The sequence below is a fragment of the Leptopilina boulardi genome, unplaced genomic scaffold (assembly GCF_019393585.1).
Source record: "Leptopilina boulardi isolate dan_hultmark-lab unplaced genomic scaffold, ZJU_Lbou_2.1 LbouV2_325, whole genome shotgun sequence".
Lineage (NCBI taxonomy): Eukaryota > Metazoa > Arthropoda > Insecta > Hymenoptera > Figitidae > Leptopilina > Leptopilina boulardi.
The window spans coordinates 4,036,168-4,061,531 of record NW_026137891.1 but is presented as its reverse complement, the minus strand read 5'-3'; the positions used below and the strand labels follow the sequence as shown (position 1 = coordinate 4,061,531).

Sequence of the window (25,364 nt, the reverse complement as noted above, 5' to 3'; positions counted from 1 at the left end):
ATGCTTAAAAATGTTTTTTTTTTCTAATTTAGATTTAATGCCGAATAAAAATATAATTAATATTAATTAATTTTAAAAAACACTAATTAATATTAATTTATATAGTAAAAAAATATTAATAATTTTGCTTTATTTAAAAGGAAAGGCTTTTATTGACTTACTTCATATTGTCCGTTAAATTTGATTTTTATTCACGTACAATTACTAGAATTTTACAAATGAAAATTGTAGAATGTATTTTTTTCATTCGACGAATTTCAAAAATTCGTGAGAAAAATGATAATTTTAACCTGCTCACATGATAGAATTTAATGATGATTGTGATGATGTCTGTTGCCTTCAAATTGATTTTTTACATAGTCACCCCACTCGGCCCATTTTTTACCATAATTGTTGTAATTCATATCCTGAAAAAGAAAATTACAAAATAATGTTCGCACTACTTGTTTTCTTTTTTTTTGTTTCTAATAGACACTAACATTTTCAAAGTCTGGCGAACGTGAATTTGATGAAGGCATTTGAATCTGCAATCAGATTTTGATAATATTTTTAAACAAATCATAACCAATTTTATTTTATCTTTTTATCATCCGATAATAATTTAATTAAATCTGATAGGATATCATTTTTTAAATATCTGATTACACTTCTTTTCTTTTTTTTTTCCTGGGAATTTCTTATTGTGAGAGAGAAGTCTTTTGACATAAATATTTTTCAAGGATTTCTTTAATTTTATTTTTTCTACCTTTTTTTATAGTTTTAATTTATTATTTTTTTTATTTATTAATTGTGTGATTAATTCTTTTCAGCAAAATTTGTCCCGATTTCTATTTTTTCATAATAATTATTTAAATATTACTTACGTGCAAATTAATTCCACCTCCTTGATGACCAGGAACACTGTTTCCTCCAGCTTGAACGGTTTCAATAGCACCGGGTGGCATACTTTGATAGCCTTGATGCATTTGCATTTTTACACCTCGTGGAGTTTGATTATTCCTGTAGAAATCTTGAAATAGAACATCTTGCTCTTCGGGTACTTCTCTTTTTGATGTAGCATCATTAGATGAATGTGACACCCAAAATGATGATGGAGAATTTCTAGCAAACTTTGGTGGAACGAAGCCAAATCCTGATGGAGATGAAGAAGCAGCTGCTGATGATGATGGGAATGTGATGCTGGATAGTTTATTTCTTATTGCGTCAAGAAGAGTTGTGTTGAAAACTGGCGAGTTTGATGATGGAAAAAAGGAAGGTGGCAATGCTTCTCTATGAGGAGAGAAAAAGAAAATTGAAGGTATAGAATTTACTTTTAATTTAATTTAATTTTCATTGTAGAAACATTTCTTTTTTATTAAAAAAAAAATGATGTTTTGATTTTGAAGTACGAAATTTTTGCAATGTTAAATTTAGAAACGAGAATTAATTTTTTATTTTTTATTAAATACTTACACGGGAGGATAGTAAGTTGATTCAACTGGTGCTTCAGTGGCAGCCAATTGAGCTTTCATTGCTGCTTGAGCGGAAGTTGTGATATTTTTCTGCAAAGCTGTCAACATATCAAACACTTGACCAAGGAGAATCATTCTCTGTTGAAATGGCATTGTTGCATCAACTGTCGGCGATGGCCAGAGATTTGTTGCTAAATTTTTACTTGGTTTTTTAAGTAAAGGATTGAATGCCACTGATTTTTCATAATTGATAAGATCAGTCATTGTCGCAATCATATTGCCTTTTATGGCTCCAAGTTCCGTGAGAATTGAGTCGACAATTGAATCTTTGGCATCGGCAATTTTTGTGAAATCGTCCACTGATCTGTTTTTTTTTTTTACAATTTAATTTATTTTTATTAATTCTTATATAAAAAAAAGTAGTTAATTTTTTTGGTATATTTTCAAAAATTAATTTTTTTTTGTAAATTAATTTTAATTGAGATAATTTTACAAAAGAATAGAAAACAAGTGTTACTTTTGAGAAAAATCAATTTATTCAAGAATAGTAATTCAAAAGTTTTTTCCATAAATTTTTCTTAGATTAATAAGTGAAGCTTTTTAATTGATATTACAATATTTTCATTTACCGTGCAACTTTAACGGTTGCGTCAGCTGAATTGTCCGGAGCGGTTGAATTTAATGAAGCGTTCAATGCCAGTTGACTAAAAAGTTTGTCCAAAAATTTAGAGACCTGTTCCAAAAAAAAATTATATCATTTTAATACACAATTTTCGAAAATAATTAAAATGAATTGAATTTTTTCTGTTTATTAAAATTTTTTCGAACCTTTTGTGAGTATTCAGTTGGACCGGGAATCACGGAAGAAGGCAGCCAAAAATTCGGTGGAACAATTGTAGTTTTTGGAACGGGAACATCAGTGACAGCTGGCGATGGAGTTGTGGCGAGATTTTTGAAAAGTGTATCGAGAAAAGCTGCTTTTTTTGACATTGCAATTCCAGGACCAGCCATGGGACCAAATGGACCAGCCATGGGACCAAATGGACCAGCCATAGGACCAAATGGACCAGCCATGGGACCGAATGGACCGTACATTCCTGGGAAGAATCCGGGAAGCTTCAAAAGTGGTGCTTTTGGATCAGAACCCTCTTGTTCTCCAGTGACTGTTGATTCATCGCCAACACTTCTTCTTCGACGCGATGACGTTGCTTGTGTATCGGAATCTGCCGAAGGTCCCAATGGAAGATTCGGTGGCATTACTCCATATTTAGAAAGAAATGGATTGAACATTGGATTAACAAGAGACAAACTCGCCAAGGGATTAGCTGCTGCTGGATTAGCAACTGGTGCTGCTGGATTTACCATTGGTACCATTGGATTATAAACTGGACTCATTGGAACTGGAAAGCCAAAAGGCATCATAAACGAGCCGAAGAGTCCTCGTTTTTCCTGGTAAAAAATTTGAAATTTATAAAAATTTGAAATTTTCAAATTTATTTTTATCCAATTTTAAGATAAAATTTGAAATTTGTTTTAATTTGAAGAAAAAAATATTTTTTATACACTTACAGTATTTTTCGATTGATCGAAGTCATCAGCAAAATCTGATTGATAAGCGGAAGAATCGCGGAATAATTTCAAAAGTTGCTTTTCAGGTTCCTCGGGAATTGTTGCGAGTCCAGGATATGGAGGTGGTGGTCCAACTTGTTTTGTACTCTCCTTTGTTGATGGTTCAAGGCTTCTTCGTCGGCGACTAGATGAGCCAGTAAAATCACCGGCTTCCGAGTACATGGAACTTCCATAGCCTCCAAATGGTGGAAATCCCGTTTTGCCGAATTTCGAAAATTTCGAACCAAACATGGAAGCCTTTCCTGCTTTGCCCATTGGTCCCATTGGACCACCAGGCATACCTTTTCCCATAGGACCACCTGGTCCCATCATTGGACCTCCTGGACCCATCATTGGACCACCTGGACCCATCATTGGTCCACCTGGACCCATCATTGAACCGAAAAGTCCCCGTTTCTCCGGTGCCTGAATAATAGTATATTATTTATTTTTCTAGTAAAATTAAATTAAATTTTTAAAGTATCTTTTCTGGATTTTTTTTTCTAATTTTTTATACAAAAAAGAAATTGGAAAAAATTAAATAATAAAAACTCTTGAGCTTACATTTTCAGGTTCAGCTAACTTTAGAAAGGGAAATGCATCCTTTCCAGTTGCGGGAGCATCGACTGGTCCCAAACCGGCGAATAAATTACTCAAGAGTTCTGTTTTCTTTGCAATCATCATTTTTGGGTCGACAAATTTGGGAAACATTGGCGATTTTGACATATATGGGACATTTATTGTTCCCATATCAAGGCTCGATGGTGGACCCAAAGATCTGTAGTATACTAAAAATTTGTGTTCGATTACAATTTAAAATCTAAAAATTTCGAATTTTAACTTCTTTTCAATATTTTATTAATTAACGTCATTTTATTTATTATTTTATTTACATTTTTTTATTACTTTATTTATTATTAAATTAATTAAAATTAACTCGATATTTATAATAGTTAAAAAAGAGTATTCGATTCAAAAATTTAAAAAGTAAATTTAAAAAGAAGGGAATTTACCTGGTTTTGAAGCGTACGGTGCCCATGGTGCTCCAGGTGGTGGTGGTGGCTTTGCAGTCACACCAATTATTATGGCTAGCACAATACAAAAATTGGTTCCTTTTCTTCGACACATCTTCACTGAATTACGAATGAATGATAAGAGACCAGCGATTTTTATACTATTCGAATCATCCCAATATTTTTAATTAATGCAAATCTTCTTGGTATTTATTATTCCACATTGTAAAATTAAACACTGGATGAGGGTTCTGAAATTAGAATAATTAAAATAATCCTTTCTTTTGCTTTCACATTTTGCACATGTGGATTATAAAAAGTTATTTGCCATTTCTCAAAATACATTTTGCAATTTCCTCCTCGAATATTGCGACGAGATTATTGAAATTAAATTTTTTAACTAACGATTCATATTTTATTAATCTGTCTGTATTTTTAGCTTTGACAAATGTTTGAAAAACATTTTTATTTTCAATTTAAAAAAGAATGACAAAATAATTACAATTAGTTTTTTTTTTACAGATTTAAATAATTTTAAATGGCGAAAAATTTTCTATTTGATTTTTATTAATTTAAAAAAATGAATTTAATTTTAAGAATTATTTAATTATTAATTTTTTTTAGTAAATCCATTATTTGCTCTATTGAAATTTTGAATTTATTTAGAAACAGGAAGTTGAGACTAATTGATGTGCTTTTGTTTCCTTATCGTTTTTCTGAGAAAATTCTGAAAAAATCGATATTCACTTGTTTTTTTGTTTTTCTTTTGGAAACAATAATTGCATTTGCAATTGTTTCAAATTGTTCTCCTTGTAAATACACTCCGTTAACAGTTTTTTTTTTAAATAACTTTTTTGAATCGGATAAGTAATAAGAAATTAGAAGAAAATCTTATACTTCCTGAATTTAATATTTTCATCATGGCTACATTTTTATCAAGTCGTAAGTGATTTTTCCATTTTTTCCAAGAAAAAGTAGAGTCTTATTAAAAATGGTGGTCAGGTAAACTGACAAGAGGCATTTTGTTGATTTCCCTTTTTTCTTATCATTTTTATTTTCTCAATTTAGATATTAAAATAAATTAATTCACTTTTCCGTGAGTATATTAATGTTGTTAAAAAAAATATTATTAAAAAACAATTGATATGGCGAAATATTTATTTGCTTCAAAAATTTCTTAACATTCATTCGCAAATACTTGGCTACAATTAATTAATCAATTAATTACAATAAATATTAAAAAGAATGAATAGAAAAATAAACAAGTAGAATTAACATTAAAAAAATAATTTAATTATGTTAATGTTAATTTTACTTTAATTGTATTAATTTAAAGTATGATATAATTTTGAAATAATCTAATATTTTGAGGATAATGAAGAGATTTTATATTTTTTTTAGAAGCATCTGACGATCCAATGGGTTCAGAAACTTTTGCATCACTTTGGATGGCACTTCAGAATAGTTATGAAGGAACCAATATTACAAGAACAGTCGCAAGACTTTTACACATGTATCAACCGGAAGATGGTCTTGAGGCATATGAACGTCTTCTTCAAACACTTTATGTACTTTTGGGTGACTTTGATTCTAGAGGATTTAAACTTTTAGTTTCAATTATTCCTCCACCGAAGGAGATTCCAGAAGATATCGTTGAAGACATCTTTGAGAAAGCTGTAGGATTCACTAGAATGACTACTTTACCCGATAGGTATAAAATATTTTTATTTCTTTAGTGAAATTATAATTTAATTTTTAAAGTAAATAATTATTAATATCAGTATTAAAATTCTTTAATTTTGTTTTTCAGTCGATTTCTTGATTTTGGAACCGACGATGATGATTCAAGTAATCAAATAATTAATTTAGAGAAAAATTCTTCAAATATCGAAGATACAATCGAAAATTCGCAATCTGATTTTGAGAGTAAAAATGAAAGCACGGAACAAATTGATGAAACTTGTGAGGTTTGTAAAACTGAATTTTATTTATTCAAAGGAATTTTTTTCAAAGTAAATTTGAAACAATTAAATTAAATAGCTTCCAAGTACATCGTCGGATTATAGAATGAAATTTATATCGACACCTTATACGCTAAGGAAAAATGCAATTTGCCAATCAACGCATTTATATCAAGAAAATTTTAAAAATCAAAATATTGAAGATGACGAAGATGACTTTTGTAAAATTGAGGTCTGTTTAAAATATTTGAAAAATAAATAATAATCGATTTTGAATTAATTATTAATGTTTTTTTTTTTTATTTGTTAGGATAGTTTAGGTGTTTTCAAGAAGCCAGAAGTTGTTGATGTGCCGAAAAAAAAAATTTCAAGAAGATCAAGAAAGAAAAGTCCAGAAATAAAAAATTCCGTCCAGTTGAATAATAATCGTGAACAAATTTTATCGCAAGAGAAGCAGAAAAAAATAATTCCTTTTCAAAATACAGTCGATGATGAAACGAAAATTAGTAAACAAACGGAAAAACGTTTAATACGAAAGTTACGTTATTTGCAAAGGGCAATTCAAGAAGATATCTTCAAAATGGATGTGGTGCATGCAAATAGTAAAGAAATTGAAATTATTCCAATACGAAGAAAAAAGGTATTTTGTTAATTTATTTCTCTTTTAATTAATTAATTTCTTTATATGCATTTATTATTTTTTTTTAGCAAAAATTTCTAGAACCCTCTGACTTTGATATTAATAATAATCTGAGTCGAAGTATTGAAAACTTTTTACACAGAATTAAAGGAGAAGAAGAAACTCGTAAGTATTTCATTTTTTTTTTTTAAATATATTTTATTTTACATTTTTCTGAAATTAGTTTTATTTGTTTGCAGCGAAAGAAAATATTGAAAAAGTACAAATTATAACGCCAAGCAATAATGATCCAATTTCCGATGAAACTGCCGCTTTTATAGATTGTTGGAAGAAAATTATAACAAAATCAGTTTTAGGCAGGGATCCTGAACCGTATGATTTGTGCTCGACAAATATGACAAAAGGAAAACCTAGCGTTGTCAGGAGAAAAGGATCTGCAGTGAAAAAAGAAACTGAACGACGAAAAGTTAATAGAAAAAAAACAAATGTTGCAAAAAGAAAAAAAGTTGATGTTTCTTTAAGTAAAAATCAAAAATCTGAATGTAAATCAGAAGAAAGAGAAAATTCATATTCTGATTCTTTAAACATTACTGAACAATTGAGTAATTCTGATTTAAATAATTTTGTTCTTGAGGAATCTAATTTAAGGTATAAATGATTTTTTTATTAAATTAAATTAAATGATTTCAATTGGATAATAATAAGTTTAATTAGCGATTGACAATTTAATTTTTTTTTCTTCAGATCTCGATCTAATTCAGATAATATGATAAAAAACGAAGAATTAATGGATCATCAACAATATTGTAATTCTATGTTGAACATTCATAATACTGAGGGTAAAATAATGATAATAATTTTAATTCTTTAAATTTAAATTACTTTCGAATAAATTTTGAAATTAAACTCAATTTTTTGTTTGTATTTTCAGATCTATCGGCTTCAAGTTCCAGGGAATATGATTATAATCAATATTACTTTGATTATTTGCAACGGGAATATCAATTACTGGAACAAAGACTTTCGATGGGAATACCCGTTTCTAATGAACAATTTTCGGTTCCTAATCATCAATTCACGACAGATTCTTGGACAAAATCAAAGTCAAAAAATTGGAATTTTCCATCTTTTAAACAATCTCAATGCCCTCAGCACGTATGTTAACTATCAAATCAACAATTATAATAAATTATTTTTAAATAATTAAAAAAATTTTATTTTCAAATTAAATTTTAATTTAGAACATTTTTTCAGCATCGTCCGGTTCGTACGTCTGCTGTGAATTCTCCAGTTTTCAAGTAAATTAAATGAAAATCTATTTTTATATTTTAATATTTAAAAAAATTAATTAATATTAAATTAATTTTTTCAATTTTTTTAATTATTCAGCAAAATTAAATAACAAAATTTTTTTTAACAGCTTTGTACCTGAGGAGAATGTTAGTATTGAAATAATAGATTGCGAAGAACACGAATTCAATCAACTTGCAAACGATCCAAATGTAGTGCAACAAAATTTGGAAGACGTCTTTGTTGTCGTAAAGGATTCTGAAAATGTTAGTATAAATCCAAGTTCAAATTAGTCTATTATTAATTAATTCTTATTCATATTTAATAAATTATCATTAATGATTGAATGAAAAAAAAAATTTTTTTTTAATTGTGACTGTACTAAAGAAAAAGTATTAATACGTTATTTAAATTAACAAAGCAATGTAAATAATTTAAATGTTAATTATCTAAAATTAACAAGTATGTTTAAATTAACTTTAAAAAACAAATTTTTCTGAATAATAGAAAAGTAATTAATTAAATAATTAATTGAAATAATACACTGTCATTTATTACATTACTAATACTTATTACAATCCTAGATGAACACGTATTTTTAATCTCAATTATTTAATTTTACTATATTCAAATTAAAAATCGTATCCTCATTTTTTCAAGATTCGATTTTTGATTTCGATTAGATATTTACACACTAATATTTTGTATCAAAAAGACAATAATGAAACTATATTATTATTATTATATATGTAACCAATTTGATATCGCCCCACAACGGTTACAGAAGATAAAATGTGGAAGGAAAATTATTTTAATTAAAGATATAAATTATTCATTGACAAATATATCTCGTATTAATTTAAGAAAATCGTTGACTGAGAAAATTGAAAAATTGGATTGTACATTTAATGCGATATGTATACACTAAAAAATAGACTTAACTTCACTAATATAATAATTAATATAATATAATGACTAGCAAACGTATCATTTATTATCATCGTATTAATTGTCAATTAAACACGACAATGAATTCGTTTTTTTTAGCAATTAACACGACAGTGAAATTTTTGTCTAGCACAATTTAGACGTTTTTTTTCTCGACACAAAGTATTTTTTTTTTTTAATATTCACAGAGAATTTCTATTCTCGCTTTTTATATATAATTACATATACGTTTGAAACCAATATACCATTTCTGTACAAGCACATTTGTACATGACTATGCAGATAATTTTTCTTTTTTTTTTTTTGTAATTCGAAAAAAGCTGTTTAAAGCCAATAAAACCGACTTTTCGGAAAAAATTGAGATCTTTGAAAGATAATTTTCTTATTATTTTTCCCTATTGATTGTCGGTGTTATTGTTTCAATTTCTTTAAATACAAGGCATTCTTTTTTTTTTTTTGCTGCTTTTTTATTTATTGTAAATTGCGCTTTTTCGTTCTCGTAAATTGGAATTCCTTTTATTCTAAAAACTATTGAGCTCTATCTATAATAATTAAAAAATAAAATATTTACACTTCTTTTAAGCAAATTCTTCGAAAATTGGATAAAAAAATTCTAAATAGTTTTTTTTTTTTTTTTATCGACTTTGAAATATATTTTTAACGAGATTTTCGTGTAAAAGTGTAAAAAATCGAAAAATTATCTCGGTGGTAAAAAATTGAAACTAATGAAAGAGAGAGAGAGAAAGGGAATAAATTCAAGTGATTTATATTAATAATTATTTTATAAAAATGCACAGTACTAATCTCATTATTTACGATAATTTTTGACAAAAGTCAGAAATTATAGTAAATTATACCTGAGATTGTAAAATTATTGAATGTAATATCTTATATTACAAAAAAATGGAATGTAATACAATATCAATCTACTTCGTTTCGATTTTTTTTTTTTTTCTTCGACATACAATAAATATCTTTTCGAATAAAGTGCCATCTGCAATTTTTGCGGAAACACATCCAAAAAAATGGCAGTAAAAATGTACAAGGCATTATACTTTATACAGTATCTTCATTATTATTTTGGGAAGTACTTAAACGGCGGTTGCACAGAATCTCAAATCAAAATATTTATTTTGAATATTTAAAGATTCTCTGACGATAAAGTAAAGAAAATGGCGTATTAAAAAAAAATTTCGTTTCTTCACACACAAATAACACACAATCTAATTTAAAAAAAAAAAAAATTCACAGCAAACTGACAATATTTTTTTTATTTGAATTTTATTTCGAAAAATTTATTCACATCGAGTTTTTAGCCATTTTCTCTATTTTTGTTTGTTGATTGTCGCCTATATATTTTTTTTTCAGCACACACATTAGACACTAACTTTCGTGACTTTTTATAGATTCTGTACATGAAAAGACCGCTTCGTTGAATTGGAAAGAATTTCACAGCAGTGAAATATTTTATATATATATATATATATATATTAAAAATTCGAATGATTTTAAGCAAATGTATAGGGATCGATGGCTTTACTAGAACATGGTTGAACATCATCTGGTGGTGGTCGCCATTTTTCAGTCCACATTGATGTTTTAACTTCCGTTATATCAATTGCATCGGATTTTGCTTGTGGTTCAGCCTCCCAATTTAAACCATTTTCAGTGACTTCAATTTGACGTGTTTCCGTCATACTCCAATATGCTTGAATATCATTACTTTGCGATTTTGATGGTTTTATAATTGATGTTGGCTGTTGTTTTGAAGCGGTATTTTTTGGTGTCGAACGTGATTGCGGTCGATCAATATTTTTTAATGGCAATTTTTGTGGTACTCGCCTTGGTTTTGATTCCTCAAGGCTAATACTTGTGCCAGTTTTACTTGCCGATAAACTTCCATTACCACCTATACTTGTTTCATCACGTTTCTTTCTTCGTCTCTTTCTTTCTGTATCATTGTCCTCCTTCATTTGTACATCGTCATTGTCATCGTCGTCATTTAAAAAATGTTGCCTCGCCGATGCCCAATGATCTTTTCTATTTCCAGTTTTAAAACGATTTTCATAACTATTACCACGATGACTGTTGTTACCATTTGTATTGTCACCGTCGCGTTTTTTCGATTGTTGACTCTTTCCTGTCCATCTGTTGGGACTCTTTTCCTTCAGAGTTGCCTGTAAGGTAAATAATAATTTAGAAATATTTGAGAAATAAAATTTAGATAAAAAAAAACTTACCCCTGACGATGTGGAATTATCTACAGGTTTATATTGTTGATTGACCGAATCCTCATGACCGGATTGACCTTTACAGGTTGAACGTCCATGACCGTGAATCCAGGAGAGAAGAAATGATAATAAAGCACAAGAGAGACTTAATCCAGCGGTGGCGGACAATTGACGGCAAGTACGACGTGGAATCCATCCATGGCCATGATATTCTAATACTGAACTCACTAATAGTGCGCTGCTCACCACATATGACACTCCCAGACCAGTGAACATCCACGTATTCTAAAAATACGAAATTAATAAAAAAAAATTCCCGTCTCTCTAAATGAAATTTTATCATTGTCATTACCAATCTAGGCCAATTGAGAGGGAAGAAATAGATGATGTGCGAAATATCGAGAAAGAGAAGTAAAGATGTGACTAGTAGACAGAAGATGGCGACGAAGATCATGAATCTTAATCGTCCAACTAGAGGCAGCATAAAAAGGCTGACCTTGGCAGTTCCCGAACTGCAGAGAGTCACTAAGCAAGCTGCCGACGATATCTGAAAAATAAAAAAAAATAGAAATTTCGAAAAATTAATTTCCTATTTAATAAAAATATGCAAATTCCTACAAGTAACAAAAGTCGAATAACACCAGTCGATGTCTTGAGATGACCCTGAATATCGCAGTACAATACAACATGACTGCTTCGAGGCCATTGTAATCCATTTAAGGATCCATGTCTTCCCTGTCCACAATGATAATTGGCATGTGAGTCCCATGAATGGACCGTTGAATGAATTCCCGGCGAATCCAGCTCCGACGATTGGGAGCTGATTCGCCCCCCCGTTCTGCTCCCCGCTGACAAAAAAAAATTAAATTTAATAGGGTCAACCGGGGTAAATCCGAACGCTTTTAGTAAGTTTCAACAATAATATAAGTTTTTTCTTTAAAAAAAAATACTTCCGGTATTCTGGTGCATGAAGTTGTTACTTTACTTCCATAGAACAATTTTATGGGGTAGCAAAAATTTTTGATAAATTACAATCGCAGGAAACTTAGCGTTCGTATTTACCTCGATACTTTGCAACTTTCCTAAAATACCGGGGTAAATACGAACGCCACTGTATTTCAGAAAAATCTTAGGGAAAATAAATTTAAAGTATTGCAATTGTTAAACTTATATAAAAACTCAAAAAAAATACGATAATAAACCTATTATGTAATAATGCATCATATATAAATACAAAAATCAAACAGGTTAAAAATTAAAATGCATTACACAATTAAAACCTTCAATAACTTTATCAAATCATAACGGATTTTTGCAAAACTTGGTTCAGAAAGTATTTTGGAGTGATTGAATGTAAATACAAAAATAAAAGTCAAATTTTTTAAATTCAAAATGGCGGACTTTCCTAAAACTTATTTTTAAAAATGATCAAATTTGCTAACTCCAAATTCGTAATCAGCGACCCTGAAACCCCCCGAGTAACAATTTTCGAGCGAATCCAATGAATTTTTTAATTCTCGTCGGCCATTTTGAATTTTTAAAAACTGACTTCAAATTGGTAATTAGCGACCCCAAAAACCGTAGAATACCAAATTTTATTAAGATCCTGAAAAACTTTTTTCAACAAACCATTTGGCAAAAAAATTGAAACACTCCTTCGAGAGAACAGAGATTAAGTTTCTGCTTATTAATTACTAACGAGGATACGTATAGAAAGAAAAACTTTTTTCTCTGTACTTTTATAATGTTAAAATAATAGTGTAATGAAATAAAAACAATTTTGTGTGGCTCTGATGTAAAAAAAAATTATTGAAAGTACCGTTCGGATTTACCCCGGTTTTCCAATTTTCCTGGGTAAATACGAACGGTCTGATATTATTAATAAAATTTTACAGAAGGCAAAAATCAAAAATAGTTTCTGTTCTAGTATTCATAACAAACAATTATAAATAATAAAATAAATTTTTAGCTTCTTTTTCTTCAAATACGAGACAAAATACTGAAAGAGTGTCATCTTTGATTTTCAATCTTTTTCAATACTCGTTATCTTTGTTTATGCTGTTGCTAATTAACAAACGAAAAATGGGATAATACTTAGAATCTCTTCAAGAGGATCTGAGGTAAAAATTCTCATATCGAACTTATTTTTAAAAATTTTAATTAAGCTGAAATAATTAGCGTTCGGATTTACCCCCCGTTCGGATTTACCCCGGCTGACCCTATCTCTAAATTTTTTAAATACACAAATAATAGAAAAATTTCAATACCAATTTCGAAGTCTTGAATGTCCTCGGGTCGTGAGTATGCACTTGGTGGTTCCAAATCGCGAATTTCCTCTAAAAGTAGTACCTCTATTTCATCGGCTGCATATAAATCCGAGACAGACCGAAGATGATGCCGAGAATCGCTCATCACTTAAGCGTGCTAGCACGCTCGCTCCTGCCTTCTTGCCGAGCTTTTGATCATTCACTTGGCATGCGAATGAACATTCGTGAAATTCATATGCCAACGAATCCATTCATCCAATTCAATTCCGATAATTTAAACTCATTGTCGCCTCCACTAAAAAAAAACAAATTATTAATCTGAATAAATAACAAAATTGACGAATAAGAAAAAATAACTAGAAACAAAACATTTAAGGTTAACATCAAAACACATTTTTTCACTATTTAACAAAATGAAAAAAACTGCTTAATTTACAAAACCAAATTAAATTAAAAAAAAAATATTAATAAATTCAATTTATTTAAAATATAGGACAGTGTTTGTACACAATAACGCCCAACATCAATACTTCTATTTACGATATTAAATAGCATTTTATTTCTCTAACAACTTTTAACAATTCCTATTACTTTTTTCACTTATTAATTATTTATTAATTAAAAAAACAAACAAAAGCAACAAAACACGCGATGTTTCGACAATAAACCTCAAATTCGAATACAGCGTGTTTGTTATATACAATATTTTTTTTTTTTTTGTTTCAAAATGAAAACTCATGCTCATACAAATATGTAAACATAAATGAAAGTCTTACCTCAACTATAACGTTATTCCCAAATGGCATGAAGATCACATTTTTTCATGTTTTTCTAAATAAACGTGCTGTCAATTCGAAGAACAGCCGCCATTGTCCGTCCATCCATCACATTTCACGATTACATCCGATTCTCTTTTTGTATATATATGTATATATACTTATACCCTGGAAGACGACCTAAAAACGAAAAACGTTTATGGTCACATTCATATTGATTTAATTATTTATTTTTATTTCTAAATTAAATGAAAAAAAGAAAATTTTTGAAAAAAACCAAAAAATATTATAAATTTCGTATATTAAATTTACTTTTTAAATTAAATTAAAAAAATAACGATTTTTCAAAGTTTATTAATATTTTTAAATTTAAAGTTAATTGAAAATTTTGTAAATTAAATAAAAAATTCAATAAACACTCGCTGACAATTTTTTTATCTAGTCAAAGAAAGAATCAAAATATACACTGTAAAAAGACTTAATGGAATTTTACCACTTTGAAAGTGGGAAAGATTATTACCCACTATCAGAACGGCACCTTTACTGTCGATGGGAATAAAATTTTTAGGTTATGTAATTTTCCAGACGAGATGGGAAAATTGCCACGAACTGTACAGTTACACTTTCTGGTATTTTAAACGCAGGAGAAAGTAAATATACAGACATCAGTACTTTTCCGAAATTTTATAAAATATTAAATTTTTATGTTTAGAAAAAAATATAGGAATAATTTATACTTTTTATGCGATTACGATGAAGGTATTTACTTTTAAGTTATTAATATTCGCTAAAGAATTTTATAAAATAAAGAAAAAATAATTATAAACACAATTAGACTCTATATTTTATTCCTATATTTTTGCACAAGAAACATTAACATTTTTGTTTTTCATATTCAAGTTTAATTTAAATTATGAACAAAAACTTTTATGAATTGTCCTATGTAAGGATAAAATAACTCGTGTCGTAAAATTTTACCATTTTTACGTCATCTTTACAATCAAAAAGACAATTGTCGATGAATGCCGACTGCTGCCAGGCATTAACGATTGCACACGGCGCATAAATCGTAAATGTGTGCGTATATTATGAATTTCAAAATTTGGGAATTTTCAAAAAATTGTTAATATTACTTTTAAAAAATGGTAATTTTACACGCTAATGTATTTTTCTAAAGAAACGGGAATATTACCAACACTTGTGATTATACTACATTAAAAACAGGAAAAATACTACAGTGTGGAATTGTCATTTTTGCTTTAGTAAGGTTACGTTCGCCAATGGTAATTTTCCCATCTAGTGCAGTTTCACAGCCTTCAGTCATTTCGTCCTTTTGAAAGTGGGTAACATTATTACCCACTTTAAAAGTAGGAATTTCGCCGAGGAATGGAAAATCCCAATATTCGAAATAGTAAAATTACCAAATATTGTATTTTCCATTTTGGACCCTGTATTATTTCTGCATTTAATATAGTATTTGTGCCATGGATTCTTAAAAGTAAAATTCCTATCTTTGGGAAAATTCTGTTTGGACTTTTTACAGTGTATTAAAAACAACAAAAAAACAAACCATCGTGACAGTTTTAAATCGATTTCTAACCTCAAAAATCGGAATTTTGAAAAATTGAACAAAGTTAACAAAGCTGAGTAAAGATGGCATTTTGTTTTTAGCGCTAATTTTAAATTTGACATAAAGATAGCGAATTTATTTAACATATAACAATTTAAATATAGATATCATATATATATTATAAATAAAAAATTACACCTACTTTTTTTTTCTTTTCCTATATTATTTTAAATTGAATTTATTTTCAAATAATGCGCGATATAATTTGTGGATTGTTTATCAACTGTCGATAAAATTTTTGTGTCGTCTGCAATCTGTGTCGACTGCTAAATTCAATATGGCCATCGTCATGTTTAATCTGTCAAAATGAAATGTCAAAATAGTGTTTTATGACATATTATTATTAACAAGCTGTTGAAAGTAACTAAAGTAAAACAATCAACATGAATACTTAGTAAGTACTTACTCAGACTTATCTTTTTGTTAATTTAAAATTATTACAATATAAATAAACATTTTATCAATATATCAAGGATAGTTTTTATGCTAATGAATATAAACGCTTATCAAAGTCTTGATAAGACACACAATATCCGTTCTTTCATTTATTTAACACATTAAGAATTATCTACATACTTTAGCCTTTCAATATATATAATGTCTCTGTTTTAACAATTGTCCAGCACTTGAGTGTTCTACTATTCTTTTATTGTTTTGTTTTTTGTTATTATTTGGATAGAATATTCTTAATTATTATTTTTATCAAAGTGAAACTAAATTAAAACTTATTTTTAATAAACAATGATATAATTTTTCTATTTATTTGTATATGGTAAATAAATATTTTAACCTACTTTTTTTAAAGTGATAGAGGAGGTGCACCGGGTATCTCGGGAAATTCTTTCGACCGATGGGTTCAGAGATCAAATATGGACGATTCGGCTATAACAAAAATGCAACATCAATATTGGGTGACAAAACAGGCGCTTTCTCGTAAATTGGGAAAAAAAGATGATGAATGTATTGTTTCATCTGACGCTGAATTAGACGCTAAACTTGCATTATTTCGAAGTATTCAAGAATCATGTGCATTTCTACAGAGAGTCATTGATAAATATCAAGAGCGATTATGCAGTAAGTTATTAAAAATTGTTTTTTTTATTTTATTTTATTTAAAACTTAAATCTCTTTTTTTTCTGTTATAGATCTTGCCCAAGAGGAAAATGCAATGGGTCGATTTTTAAAAGAGGCTGGAAAACAAGACAAAACAAGAGCTGGAAAAATGATGTCAGCCGTGGGTAAATCACTCTCATACTCGGGACAACAAAGACTTGCATTACGTGCGCCATTAGTTCGACTTTATCAAGAGGTAGAAACATTTCGACAACGAGCAATTGAAGATACTTTACAAAATGTTCAAGCATTGGAAAAAGCAAGAACCGAATATCGAGCTGCACTTAATTGGATGAAAAATATTTCCCAAGAATTAGATCCCGATACAACTAAGCAATTGGAAAAATTTCGAAAAGTACAAACTCGCGTTCGACGGTATTTAATTATTCTAAGATAATAAATTCTGTTACATTTTAATTTAATTTTTAAAAAATGGACATTTTTATTTCAGAGGAAAATCATCATTTGACAATTTAACTCTCGATTGTCTTCAAAAAGTAGATCTGTTGGCAGCAGCTCGATGCAATATGTTTAGTCATGCTTTGGTTTTATATCAAAATACACTTTTGAATTTTACCAAAAAATCAGCGCAAGCTTATTCGACAATAGCGAACAGTTTTAAGGGCTATCAACGTTATGATTTTATGGTTGTTCGAGAACTTGCGGAAACTTCTTCAAAATTAGCGAGAGAAACTGGCGGCGATGATGATATTGACGATAAAGACAAGTATGTTCTTTGGTTTTTATAATACACAATAATAATAATAATAATAAAAATAAAATTTCAGATTATTATTCTTCGATGAATATCACGACAGTGTGGAAGAAGCTCAAGAGGCAAAAGCCGATGAGCCAAAATCTGACAATAAAGACGATGATAAACTTCTTGATTTTGAAAATATAACACAAGACTTTCTTGAATTGGATAAAAAACTCAATTCAAAATTAACAATGTCAAAAAATGGTAACACTCAACCATCTGAATCGGAGACTGATAAAGAATTTGAGGAATTTTTCTCAAATCTAGTGCAAGCGAAAAAAAATTCAACTTCCATGGAAACATCAACAATTAAAGATCAAACAATATCTGAATTGGAAAAAAATTTAGCCCAATTGGATTTAGCTATGGATTCATTTAATGCGCCATCGGGTTATGATTTTTTCAATAGTCCTTGTTTAACACCGCAAACATCACAAAATCCAAATCAACAACAGCAACAACAACAATTGGAATTGGAACAACTCACCTCGGAAAATATAGCATTATTAAATGATATTCTCAACGTTGGACCAAGTACCAACAATGAATGGGATTCTGTTGGCGATGATACATTTTTACCACTTGGAATTTTAAAACAGAGTTTGGGTGACGCTTGCATTCCTATTGAACAACAAAAGAAACCATTGATTACCGGAGGCGAACCGGTAAGAAATTATTTCTATTATTTAAGTAACTATTAACAAATTAAAAATAAATCTTTTTTTTTGCAGAAAACAAATAAAAGTGGAAAGAAAGGCAATCCTTGGTTAGATTTGTTTGCTGAATTGGATCCACTTGCCAATAATTCACTGGAGAATCTTTCGAAAATTAATAACGCTCCAGCTTAATTAACGGAAAAACATATACGAAAAAAATATGAAAATATCTATGAAAATTCATAATTATGATGTTAAAGCCTGACAACATAATAATGGATTATGGCAAATCAATTTCTATTCCCAATTTTCTTTTTTGTTCTTAAAAAACTAAGGTTTAAAAAAAAATATCACGTCCAAAATCGAATTAAGTGCTTCTCGAAAAATCAAATATTTCATTCCTATATTTATTTGGTATTGCCAGAAACATTCCATTTTCATATAATAATAATAATTCTTGAAGTACTTACAAAGAGAATTAAGGTAAACTTTCAATCAATTTCGTCAACTATATAAAAAGAGAATTTATACCAAAGATAAATATTAATAAATACTTTATACCAAAGAATTCGTAGCTGTAAAACTGATAAAAAGAATTACAACATATTCTTTCTTCTTCTAATTTTTCTTGCTCTTGCATTTTAAATATATATATATATATATATATATATATCGACGAAATTACTTTGTACATTGCAAATGAGTATAAATGTTTCGCAGAAACTGGAAAAAAATAAACTTAACAATTCAAAAAATTTATATTTCAACAATAAAAACTATGCTTCGTGTGTCATGAATGTAAAATGAATGATAAAAATTAAAAAAAATAAAAGATTCGGTGCAATACATAGTTTTTTTGTTCTGTTTTTATGTCTCTTATTTTTCAGAAAGCGGAAGAAATTATATAAATTGTTTTTTGTTATGTTATCTAGCAAGAAGCAAGTCGTCAACATTGGAATTATATTGCACGAGTCTCTAAAAATGAAATAATTTAGAATTATGCTGTGCATCTCATGCAATTTAAAATTTCTACATTTTTTTTTTTTTTAAATCTGGGGGTTCTCGTTTTTAAGGAAATACGGATTCACGGGATCACAGTGTTAAATTGTAAAAAACCTAATGCAGTTTGGCAAGCGCTTCTTGTTCACGGATCAAAGAACTGTGCTAGGGCAGTTTTCACTCTGAAAGGAAAATTTTCATTTTTACATTAGAAGTAAAAAAATTGTTTTTTTTTAAATATTAGAAATTGAAATTAGGGATTTTATAAAAGACTTACTTATCGAAAAGCTGTGAATCCTTTGTATGACGCAATTGTTGCAAAATTCGATAAAGTCCTAATTCTCGTAAACGTGCTTGCCTTTGTGCAGCACCGGGTTCCTCCTTCCAAACTAAATTACATACACAAAATATCGCAGCGACTTGCAATTTTACATTGCTATGCATCTGTAAAAAAAATACAAAATATATTTTAAAAAATTTGAAGAGTGATAAATTAAATTAAATAACTGACCATATAGTCCATGAGTTTCTTGAGTACATCCTCATTGGCCATAATATGATCTCTCGCGCGATCACCATCGGCAACATTGGCCAAAATACAAAGCGCCTGTTCCTTAACATCAGCAGGATGCTCGGGATCTTCAAGAACCAAAATCACCGCTTGCATAACGTGTGTTGCATGCTCTCCCATTATACGATCAATGTGCGCCTTCGTTGAGAGTAAATTTCTCAAAAGTCCAAGTGTCTTCATGAGAACCGCAAGTTCCGGATCAGCGAGAAGACGAAATATCTGATCGGTACCCAAACACGAGAGAATTTGTGATTTTACTCGCTGCTCTGCTTGAAAAGCAACATTCATCAAAGCCCAAATTCCATTGAGACGTAACGCCGGATCAGGACGTTTTGTCAACGAGCAAAGAAGTTCAACACCTCCCGATTCTAAAATTGGTTCCTTACTTGGACTAAATTCTAATAGAAGATTACATAAAGTACTCGACGCAACTGTTAATAAATCTTCTTCGCCTTCTCCTCTTCCTGAAAACAAAATTTGTTAATTAAAAAATGTAAAAATTTTCATTAAAATGATTTTTTACCTTCTAATCCTTTATCAGCTCCGTGTAACAATTGCATCAATGGTTTCCAAACAGCGTGATCTTGAAATGTTGTTCGCAATTGTTGAACACTTCTTGATAATGAATGTAAACATCTCACGGCGGCTAAACGAACTCTAGGACCACCAGGATCTTGAAGTCCAGACACAACATGCTCCATTAAACTCTGTGTTTCAATAATACGTTTACGAATATCTTCATCGTTCGCTCCCAATGATGCAAAAGCCCTAAATGCCGCTTGTCGCATATCTTGAGACAAGGACGTATCTTGCACCTAATTAACATTAAAATAGAAAATTTTCTAAACAATGTCAAAAATCGAATCGAAAAAAAAAATAGAAAATCTACCTGAGGATGTGGCCTTAAAAATTCCGCCAAAGTTGGAATAAGATGATTACTAATGGAAGCAAGACGTTGCAAATCGGTATCAACTTCAGTGAGATAGGCGAGTGTTTCAGCCGCCGCTACTCTTTCACGTGGAGGTCGATCACGATGACACAATCTCACAAGACACGGTAATGTTCGATAAACAACACGTGGATCAGTTGCCGATAATGCACCAGCTCGATGCATATAGGCAACACAACGAGCAGCCTCAAGTTGAACCAATGAACTTTTCTCCCTACCCATTAATTGTCCTAATACCGCTGGAACTAAACGTCCCTGTGGTGTATTATTTGTCGAAGCAGCCGCTACCATTGCCGAGACTGTATGATTTTGATAGCACATATTCGCTAAACACGCCAATGCCGGTAATTGTACTTCTGGTAATGATGAATCCAATTGTACAGCCAATGTTTCAACAGCACCACCTTTCGATAAAGCATTCTGTTCTTCTGCCGTCTTTAAATTAACAAAATTTCCATTAATCATCCCATTAAAATAACACAGGCACACAAAAAAAAAAAAGTTGTCTGTTTCTTTAACTAGACATATATCTTCTATAGTATTTTGGCCCGCTGAAACCGAATCTGAGCTCGGAATTGCTCCATCACCCTCAGTTTTTTTTTAAATCGACCAAAACCACCCTTAAACGGACAAATTCACACTTCGGAGATAAAAAATAAGTCAACTTATTTTTTAAAAAAACCGAATTTTACATCTACGAAACTTTGCTCCACTAACTCAAAAACAAAGCCAGCATTGATCCAGCATCCCCTTAATTTTTTTAATCGAAAAAACTACCCCTAATCTGAAGAATCAAATTCAGGAGGTAAAACAATAAAATAACTGATTAAAAAATTTTATAACCAGGTATTTTTACTCCAGCAAAGCAGAAACAAAGCCAGAAATGCTCCCTCACCCTCTAAATTTTTTTTTAAATCGAAAAACCACCCTTAAATAGAAAAATTCAAATTTAAGAAGTAAAAAAATATTAAATTACCGGCTTTTTTTAAAAACAGAACCTTACATGTATGTAGTTTTGCTCTACTAAGTCAAAAAAATAAAGCCAGCATTGATCCATCACCCTCTGAATTTTTTTAAATCGAAAAAACTACCCTTAATCTGTAGAATCAAACTTAGGAGGTAAAACCATAAAATAACTGATTAAAAAAGTTTATAACCATGTATTTTTACTCCAGCAAGGCAGAAACAAAGCCAGAAATGCTCCCTCATCCTCTAAATTTTTTTTAAATCGAAAAACCACCCTTAAATAGAAAAATTCAAATTTAAGAAGTAAAAAAATATTAAATTACCGGCTTTTTTTAAAAACAGAACCTTACATGTATGTAGTTTTGCTCTACTAAGTCAAAAAAATAAAGCCAGCATTGATCCATCACCCTCTGAATTTTTTTAAATCGAAAAAACTACCCTTAATCTGTAGAATCAAACTTAGGAGGTAAAACCATAAAATAACTGATTAAAAAAGTTTATAACCATGTATTTTTACTCCAGCAAGGCAGAAACAAAGCCAGAAATGCTCCCTCACCCTCTAAATTTTTTTTTAAATCGAAAAACCACCCTTAAATAGAAAAATTCAAATTTAAGAAGTAAAAAAATATTAAATTACCGGCTTTTTTTAAAAACAGAACCTTACATGTATGTAGTTTTGCTCTTCTAAATCAAAAAAATAAAGCCAGCATTGATCCATCACCCTCTGAATTTTTTTAAATCGAAAAAACTATCCCTAATCTGAAGAATCAAATTCAGGAGGTAAAACAATAAAATAACTGATTAAAAAATTTTATAACCAGGTATTTCTACTCCCGCAAGGCAAAAACAAAGCCACAAATGCTCCCTCACCCTCTAAATTTTTTTTAAATCGAAAAACCACCCTTAAATAGAAAAATTCAAATTTAATAAGTAAAAAAATATTAAATTACCGGCTTTTTTTAAAAACAGAACCTTACATGTATGTAGTTTTGCTCTACTAAGTCAAAAAAATAAAGCCAGCATTGATCCATCACCCTCTGAATTTTTTTAAATCGAAAAAACTACCCCTAATCTGAAGAATCAAATTCAGGAGGTAAAACAATAAAATAACTGATTAAAAAAGTTTATAACCAGGTATTTTTACTCCCGCAAGGCAGAAACAAAGCCAGAAATTCTCCCTCACCCTCTAAATTTTTTTTAAATCGAAAAATCACCCATAAATAGAAAAATTCAAATTTAAGAATTAAAAAAATATTAAATTACCGGCTTTTTTTAAAAACAGAACCTTACATGTATGTAGTTTTGCTCTACTAAATCAAAAAAATGAAGCCATCATTGATCCATCACCCTCTGAATTTTTTTAAATCGAAAAACCACCCTTAAATAGAAAAATTCAAATTTAAGAAGTAAAAAAATATTAAATTACCGGCTTTTTTTAAAAACAGAACCTTACATGTATGTAGTTTTGCTCTACTAACTCAAAAAAATAAAGCCAGCATTGATCTATTACCCTCTGAATTTTTTTAAATCGAAAAAACTACCCTTAATCTGTAGAATCAAACTTAGGAGGTAAAACAATAAAATAACTGATTAAAAAAGTTTATAACCATGTATTTTTACTCCAGCAATGCGGAAACAAAGCCAGAAATGCTCCCTCACCCTCTAAAATTTTTTTAAATCGAAAAAACCACCAAAGAATCAAACTTAGGAGGTAATACAATATAATTATATTGTATTATCTCCTAAGTTTGATTCTTTAGATTAAGGGTAGTTTTTTTTAATTAAAAAACTTCAGAGGGTGATGGAACAATGCTGGCTTTATTTTTTTGAGTTAGAAGAGCAAAACTACATAAATGTAAGGTTCTGTTTTTAAAAAAACCTGTAATTTAATATTTTTTACTTATTAAATTTGAATTTTTCTATTTAAGGGTGGTTTTGTCGATTTAAAAAAAATTTAGAGGGTGAGGGAGCATTTCTGGCTTTGTTTCTGCTTTGCTGGAGTAAAAATACCTGGTTATAAAATTTTTTAATCAGTTATTTTATTGTTTTACCTCCTAAATTTGATTCTTCAGATTAGGGGTAGTTTTTTCGATTAAAAAAATTAAGGGGGTGCTGGATCAATGCTGGCTTTGTTTTTGAGTTAGGGGAGCAAAGTTTCGTAGATGTAAAATTCGGTTTTTTTAAAAAAATAAGTTGACTTATTTTTTATCTCCGAAGTGTGAATTTGTCCGTTTAAGGGTGGTTTTGGTCGATTTAAAAAAAAACTGAGGGTGATGGAGCAATTCTGAGCTCAGATTCGGTTTCAGCGAGCCAAAATACTGTAGGAAATATATGTCTAGTTCAAGAAACAGACAACTTTTTTTTTTGTGTGCCTGTGTAATTAATTACAATTCAATTAATCTAATTTTTACTAACTTTAATTACCTTGCAAGCTGTGGTTAAAATAGTAGCGATGCAAATTTGCGATGTAACAGAACGACTCGCAAGTGAAAGTAAACGTGGTACAAGGGAAGGATTTTGATAAATAGTATGAACAGGCGCTGATGAATGTTGAAAAACAGTTCGTAAACATCTTAAACATGCTTCTATTAATAAATCATTGATTCTTGTTTTTCCATCAGTTATTGGATCGACAAGTGATGTTGTCATTAATACTTGTAAAATTAATGGAACAACACCAAGATCTATAAGAGCAACAACATGTTGATCAGTTCCTTTTGCAAGTGAGCCCAATGTTACCGCAGCTTCTAAACGAATACGATCTGTTATTGATCCCGAAATATCGCCCAATAATTGCAATAATCGTGGAACAACTCCTTGAGCAATGACAGAACCCTTCTGTCTATTACTTCCAATCACAGAATTTTTTAGACACCTATTATGATTTATATGAAATTAATACAATTACTTAAAAATTAAATATAAAATTATTTCATATTTTGAAATTTCTATTCATGTTATCAGTGAAAAAAAAGAAAAACACAAAGAAAATTAAAAATACTAGTGAGAAAAATTAAAAAATAATTTTATTTCTAATTAATAATGTTAATATTGCAAAGATTGCGCAAAAAATTTTTTTTTTTTTTGAGGTTATGTACATTTCATATAAGAGGTTTAACACTTACACAAGAGCATCAAGACACTTTTGTGGATCAACGGAGTAAAGTTCATCGATGTAACTTCTTGAGCTTTCAACATCCTGTAAATGAAGATTAAATAAATTGATAAAAATCTCTTTTTATATTATAAAATGTAAAATTGTCAAATCTCAAAGGTGTCAAGAGAACTGATTTTAATTTGTCATTCGTGAGAAATTGTTTTTAACTTACCATAAATGGCTGCATTACCGAAACCATCGTTTTCTTATTGTTCTTCACATAAATATATTTTTCTTTTATAAAAACCGATAGTTTTCTTAAAAGATTTTTGCAAAGAAGAAGTAGCCTCCACCAATGTTCACAACATAACACATGCGACTATTATCGACTGAGCAATATTCTATAATACAAAAAACAACCACCAGAGAAATTTTGTT

At 29.5% G+C, this 25,364-nt stretch overlaps 5 protein-coding genes across 12 annotated transcripts; 2 read left to right on the top strand and 3 right to left on the bottom strand.

Moving 5' to 3' along the window:
* Window positions 1-167: 167 nt before the first annotated feature.
* On the bottom strand, window positions 168-4,224 carry LOC127284711 (collagen alpha-1(VIII) chain-like). 2 transcript variants are annotated; one of them, XM_051310322.1, is made up of 9 exons: window positions 4,073-4,224; window positions 3,624-3,847; window positions 3,021-3,485; window positions 2,280-2,900; window positions 2,081-2,184; window positions 1,453-1,815; window positions 864-1,269; window positions 480-524; window positions 168-407 (listed from the first exon to the last, which is right to left on the bottom strand). In XM_051310322.1, exons 1-9 carry the CDS (start codon window positions 4,185-4,187, stop codon window positions 309-311), a joined length of 2,442 nt encoding a protein of 813 aa, XP_051166279.1. In that variant the 5' UTR covers window positions 4,188-4,224; the 3' UTR covers window positions 168-308. The 2 variants fall into 2 exon arrangements, with proteins under 2 accessions (XP_051166279.1, XP_051166280.1); XM_051310323.1 differs by lacking the exon at window positions 480-524.
* On the top strand, window positions 1,187-8,938 carry LOC127284713 (uncharacterized). 2 transcript variants are annotated; one of them, XM_051310327.1, is made up of 11 exons: window positions 1,187-1,297; window positions 5,474-5,783; window positions 5,883-6,039; window positions 6,113-6,265; window positions 6,344-6,673; window positions 6,742-6,838; window positions 6,913-7,321; window positions 7,418-7,512; window positions 7,605-7,828; window positions 7,928-7,971; window positions 8,094-8,938. In XM_051310327.1, exons 2-11 carry the CDS (start codon window positions 5,491-5,493, stop codon window positions 8,254-8,256), a joined length of 1,965 nt encoding a protein of 654 aa, XP_051166284.1. In that variant the 5' UTR covers window positions 1,187-1,297; window positions 5,474-5,490; the 3' UTR covers window positions 8,257-8,938. The 2 variants fall into 2 exon arrangements, with proteins under 2 accessions (XP_051166284.1, XP_051166283.1); XM_051310326.1 differs by lacking the exon at window positions 1,187-1,297 and adding an exon at window positions 4,786-5,014.
* A 900-nt stretch (window positions 8,939-9,838) lies between these two features.
* On the bottom strand, window positions 9,839-15,820 carry LOC127284715 (uncharacterized). 5 transcript variants are annotated; one of them, XM_051310332.1, is made up of 7 exons: window positions 15,756-15,820; window positions 14,186-14,365; window positions 13,410-13,704; window positions 11,761-11,990; window positions 11,495-11,689; window positions 11,152-11,427; window positions 9,839-11,088 (listed from the first exon to the last, which is right to left on the bottom strand). In XM_051310332.1, the coding sequence occupies exons 3-7, from the start codon at window positions 13,552-13,554 to the stop codon at window positions 10,420-10,422; spliced, it is 1,515 nt and encodes a 504-aa protein (XP_051166289.1). In that variant the 5' UTR covers window positions 13,555-13,704; window positions 14,186-14,365; window positions 15,756-15,820; the 3' UTR covers window positions 9,839-10,419. The 5 variants fall into 5 exon arrangements, with proteins under 5 accessions (XP_051166289.1, XP_051166287.1, XP_051166288.1 ...); XM_051310330.1 differs by lacking the exon at window positions 15,756-15,820 and adding an exon at window positions 14,679-14,898; XM_051310331.1 differs by lacking the exon at window positions 15,756-15,820 and adding an exon at window positions 14,706-14,898.
* Window positions 15,821-16,053: 233 nt separating this feature from the next.
* On the top strand, window positions 16,054-19,190 carry LOC127284714 (islet cell autoantigen 1-like protein). Its single transcript, XM_051310328.1, has 6 exons — window positions 16,054-16,209; window positions 16,621-16,889; window positions 16,961-17,303; window positions 17,380-17,655; window positions 17,717-18,353; window positions 18,420-19,190. Exons 1-6 carry the CDS (start codon window positions 16,199-16,201, stop codon window positions 18,534-18,536), a joined length of 1,653 nt encoding a protein of 550 aa, XP_051166285.1. The 5' UTR covers window positions 16,054-16,198; the 3' UTR covers window positions 18,537-19,190.
* LOC127284712 (armadillo repeat-containing protein 8-like) lies at window positions 18,731-25,320 on the bottom strand. Of its 2 annotated transcripts, none has more exons than XM_051310324.1 (8): window positions 25,159-25,320; window positions 24,955-25,028; window positions 24,245-24,704; window positions 20,804-21,298; window positions 20,438-20,729; window positions 19,855-20,378; window positions 19,621-19,787; window positions 18,731-19,525 (listed from the first exon to the last, which is right to left on the bottom strand). In XM_051310324.1, exons 1-8 carry the CDS (start codon window positions 25,183-25,185, stop codon window positions 19,489-19,491), a joined length of 2,076 nt encoding a protein of 691 aa, XP_051166281.1. In that variant the 5' UTR covers window positions 25,186-25,320; the 3' UTR covers window positions 18,731-19,488. The 2 variants fall into 2 exon arrangements, with proteins under 2 accessions (XP_051166281.1, XP_051166282.1); XM_051310325.1 differs by having other exon boundaries at window positions 24,254-24,704.
* Window positions 25,321-25,364: the final 44 nt, after the last annotated feature.